Source organism: Coptis chinensis, chromosome 1 (assembly GCF_015680905.1).
Source record: "Coptis chinensis isolate HL-2020 chromosome 1, ASM1568090v1, whole genome shotgun sequence".
Taxonomy (NCBI): domain Eukaryota; kingdom Viridiplantae; phylum Streptophyta; class Magnoliopsida; order Ranunculales; family Ranunculaceae; genus Coptis; species Coptis chinensis.
The window spans coordinates 796,587-801,907 of NC_141456.1; the positions used below are offsets into that span (position 1 = coordinate 796,587).

General features: G+C 38.8%; 1 protein-coding gene across 1 annotated transcript; it reads right to left on the reverse strand.

Annotated features, from left to right (window-relative positions):
• Positions 1–3,200: 3,200 nt before the first annotated feature.
• On the reverse strand, positions 3,201–4,220 carry LOC147521079 (uncharacterized). Its single transcript, XM_086558077.1, has one exon. It carries the CDS (start codon positions 4,218–4,220, stop codon positions 3,201–3,203), a length of 1,020 nt encoding a protein of 339 aa, XP_086414203.1.
• Positions 4,221–5,321: the final 1,101 nt, after the last annotated feature.

Sequence of the window (5,321 nt, forward strand, 5' to 3'; positions counted from 1 at the left end):
AACCACAAAAGATCAATAAATAGTCAATCTTTAATTGGTTTCCCTAACAAAAAAAACTAAATTATTAGAAAATTTATAAAGTCATAACCCAATAACACAAACAATAACTCAAAGTAAAAGACTTATCTTTTGATTGTCGTATTAAAGCACTCTCCTTTGTTCTACTACAAAACTCTTTCCTTAAGATTGTTAGAATAGTTGTATGATCACAGCAACTAAAGTAGAAATGTAAGGAACAAGAAGCAATAAAGAAACAAGGACAAAGAATAACCGGAATAACCAAGGCGCTGGATTAGGGCAGTCTTTAAGGAAAGATTTCGCCCCTTCCAATGGTGCGTAAAGGCAACATTACGCCTTCTTCTCACAGGATTCAATGGTTAACAGTAGCCTGACTTTGCACTAGAACAGACTACCCTCTAGAACAGCAATATAACTCTCTCTGGCGGCTGACAGTAAGAAGAGAAGAAGAAAAGAACTGGTTTGAGTTTTTGTTTCTCTGAGTTGAGTTTCTGATCAAGTCTATTCTCTCTATGGACTCACAGTCCTATTTATAGAGGTTAGGAGAAAGAGAGACCAACTCCTAATAGAACACTAAAACTTGCTGCTCAAGATAAAGGCAAAACAAGTTTAGGCTATTGGTCAAACCACTACCCACAACAGTAAGCCCAAGCCCAGGCCCGAACCCTACCCGATGTGGTGGATAACCAATGTGGGACTATCTACTATGCACTAAAGTGGAGAGAACACTATTTGTTTCATCTCCTCCACTTTGCACACACACACACTAGTATTTAGAAATACACAAGAGATTCCAACAGTTTCAGCTTCATTCTTCCCATGAAGATAGGCATTTGAGGCTGCGATCATCGTGCCTAACATCCTGTTAATCTGTTCAGGATGAAGGCCATCAATGCTCCAGGGATAGATAGACTTATCATTAAATCCATCATGAGCCTTGATTAGATCTCCAAATGCAAGATCGATCGGCGGGCGGTTTTTCAAGTACTTCTTTGCCATCTTGATATGCCGATAATCTTCATTACTACTTGTCGACGATATCTTGACACCGATTCTTCTTCGACGAGAATTCACATGTCGATCTTCCTTGTGCTAATACGTCGATCGCTCAATCTCATCTTCGCCCGCTTCTTCATTATCTTTGCTCCTACAGAGTCGATCGCACCAATGGCATGTGAGGAGTACGGGATACTTGCTACAATCTTTATTCTTGATTCATGCATGAATCAACAATTCGACTTCGTATATTCATCAGTCATTAATCAATAACAATAAAGTACAAAAAAATAAAGAAACAAGATCTAAACCAAGAATTCCGACTTTTATTTACAAAAGTTTAACTTTCACTTTCGAAAATTTCACAACTAAAGACATCGTAAACACGCTCAATAACAAGAATGAAAAACGATACTTCTCATTTGTATGTGCAAATGAGTATTCAATTGTACCTCTCCTCAATTATTCCTTCAATTCCTTCGACATCATCATAACATGTTTCACCCACCTTCAAAGAAATAAAAGATTTTAGCCTTGCAGAATCACCATCACCGGTAGTCTTCCCAATCTTGATTCTTCTTGAAACCCAAATAATATAATTCTTGTAGGGTCCTCGTCTTTTTAATTTTCTTGACTGGTAAAAGTTCTTGTAATTCAACCATATTCATATTGCTCATACCCAAATTACTCATCACTTTCGATTAAAGGTTGCCCGGTTTTCAAAAGAACAAACGAAATTGGCGTATTCATACGAAACACTCCATTATTGAAGAAGTCTCTAAGAGCACCAAAGCCGATCACAAAGACCAAGATTTATTTTATCATTTTCAGGAAATTCAACTACAAGTGTAGTGTTTCCTTCACTTATAATCAGTTTCCTCAAATCTAGGCGATTCCCCAACCTTCATTGGCTCTACCTCGAAATTTAAACCATATATTGGAGAAATTGGGTTGGAACGAAGTTATCTAGTTGAACAGTTTGGATAACGAAATTATCTTCACCCACGAATACATTGTTACCTAACCGGGCGCACTACGACATTATTATCATGATTAAGCCATTAATTCTTATTGGTTTCTTGAAGGTGACTGTTTCTTGAATGGGGACAAGTGGACTTTGGTGTTTCTTGTTGAAAGGTGACTGTTTCTTGAATGGGGACAAGTGGACTGGTGTTTCTTGTTGAAAGGTGACAAAAAAAAAAAAAAAGTGGGTCTCGTTTTTATAAGTTTATAATTTGGCTAGGGGAGGGTGGAACTTCGGGCGGGTTGGGTTGGGTCGGGTTGAGGCATAACTTCGAGTCCAATCCGAAGTTTCAAATGCTTCATTTGAGTCCCGGACCAAGTTCTAGTCGGTCCTTAAATTTTCAGCCCAAGCCCTAACCCGATCAATTCGGGTTGGGTCGGGTTTTGTCGGGTTGGTCAAACTTCTCGAGGGTTTTTTTTGGAATTAGGAGGTAAAACACACCGAAATTAAAATCTTCTAATAAAATCAAAGAGATTTGATTGTTTGAAAGGGAAAATAACTTTGTTGATTAAATTATTCTCTCTAAAATAGATATTCTAAACCTTATTTTTTACAAAAATAGAATAATTGAAAGATATACGTACATATATGCACACGGGCTTGGGGTTTTCGGTTTTTTTTATATTCTAACCCGAGCCCAACCCAAAATTGAGTCTGGTTTTGATTTTACAAAATCAAGCCTGGACAACGGATCTGACATGTTAGCCCAGGACCAACAAAAGTCAGGGTTTAGTCCATCGGGATTGGGCTAACCCGACTCAAGTTCCACCCATAGGCTAGGCGGTGTTTGGAGGGAATTGGAGGTTTACAGGCCGGGCCTTATTTATGTCCAGACCTGTCCTATATTGGAAAGACGGGCCTTATATTATATAAGAGTTTAACTAAATTTTCTAAGGGTTAATTTGTCCAAACCCCCCACTTTTGTCACCACATTATAATAAACCCCCTACATTTGTAAATATCACGATCCCCCCCCCCCACTCCGTCTGACTTCCATTCAAGTTCCGTTGGTATTTCCCCTAATACCAAAAGGTATTTCACTTTATGGTGGACCTGGTGTAGTACTCCTCTCAATGTGGACCTCCAGGATTCTTTCGATATAACTCATTATCAATCAATTTTGATTCTTTTGGCCTCATTTCTATCCTCCACTATTTGCCCGCTAACCAAATATGACGCGTATAAATGGCACCATCCATGACGCCCCCAGTGTATCAATCTTCATAACTGTTAATCCTTCAATGTCGATGCTCGGCTTTTCTTGAACACCGATATGCAGAGTACGACCCTCCGTGTTTTCCAACATTGCTGCCACATATGCTAAGGCATCCGCATGTCGATTTTCATTCCTATTGAGATGTTGCAGCTTTATTTTACTGAAATTCCTCAACTTGGACTTTATAAAATTCAAATAATCGACCATGTTTTCACATTTTGCTGAGTATCCTCCATTGATTTGGCTAACCACGAGCATCGAGTCACTAAAAATTGATAACTCCTTTATATTGAGAGACTTAGCCATCTCGAGACCGGCTATCAAAGGCTCATACTCAGCCTCATTGTTTGATGCATGGAAACCCAACGTTATTGTAGTCTCCAGTCTTTGATTTTCAGGAGTAACCAACACTACTCCGATGCCACACCCTTTTCCACCAGAAGATCCATCAACAAATAGTCTCCAACCATTTGTCCCAGCCCATGGATCGTTTGTATCGATAATGTCATTAGGCTCTTGTAGCATTGCAAATTCCTCTTCTTCCATGCCCCAACTGGCCTCTTCAGATGGGAAATCAGCCAAGAAGTCGACTAGTACCTGACTCTTTTTCGCTACCCGGTTTCGATATTCGACACCGAATTCATTTATTAGTACTGACCACTTAGACATCCTTCCTGATTTAGCAGTTTTTGCTAGAGTTTGCTTTAATGGTAAATTCGTCATTACTATCACCGAATGTGCCTGAAAATAAGGCTTTAACCTTTGAGATGAGAATAAAAGTGCCAAGGCATACTTTTCTATCATCGAATATCGAGTCTCAGCCTCGAGTATCGTTTTACTCTGAAAATACAATGGTCTTTCTAGACCATTTTCCACCTTCATGAGGACAGAGCTTATCACAAAATCTGATACAGCCAAATAAAGAAGCAAATTTTCTCCCTCCTCTGGCTTTGTTAGGGTTGGCATTTCTTGCAAATACTTTTTTAATTCAGAAAAATGCGTCTTCACACTCCTCATTCCAACAGAATTTGACATTCTTTTTATGCAATTTAAAAAGTGGCTTATAGCGATCAGACGTTCTGGAGATGAATCTATTGAGCGCCACTATTCTTCCCGTCAGCCTTTGTATTTGCTTTCGAGTTATAGGTGATGGCATTTGTTGTAGCGCTCGTATTTGATCAGGATTAGCATCAATACCCCGCTTTGTAACGATGTAACCCAAAAAATTTCCAGAACTGACCACGAAAGTATACTTTTCAGGGTTCAACTTCATATTAAACTCCATCAATATTCTGAACACAGTATCGAGGTTCCTTATATGATTATCAGCCTTCATAGATTTGATGACCATGTCATCAATATACACCTCAACAATATTCTTGATAAGTTTTTTGAACATCTTTTCCACTAGCCTTTGATAAGTCGCTCCAGCATTCTTCAACCCAAATGGCATTCTGACAAAGCAATATATACCTCCATTGACCACGAAAGCCGTTTTCAACTGATCTAATACCGCCATCAGAATTTGAAAATATCCTGAATAACCATTGCAAAAACTGATCAACTCAAAACCAGCCGTTCGATCGACCAATTCATCTATTCTGGGCATGGGATAATGGTCCTTTGGACACTTCTTATTCACATCAGTAAAATCGACACATATTCGTACTCTACCATCCTTCTTGGGTACAACCACTATATTTGCTACCCATTCAGAATGCTCAACTTCTCTAATAATGCCATTATCTAACATTTTTTGTATCTCTGCTTACACCGCTTCTTCATACATTGGCCTTACTTTTCTATGCTTCTAATGTACTGGAGTTGCATTTTCCTCCATATTCAATTTATGTGAACATATTTCTGGATTGATACCAGTGAGATCCGACATTGACCATGCAAAAACGTCGTGATTCTCTTCCAAAAACCCTACCAACTTCTTTCTTATATCTACAGTCATTTCTGTACCTATGAATGTACAATGTTCCCCTTGTCCTTTACTGATATTAACTTTCTCCACCTCTTCTATGGTTTTCCTTTCCCATGGTGGTTCCTCATGTTTACTCA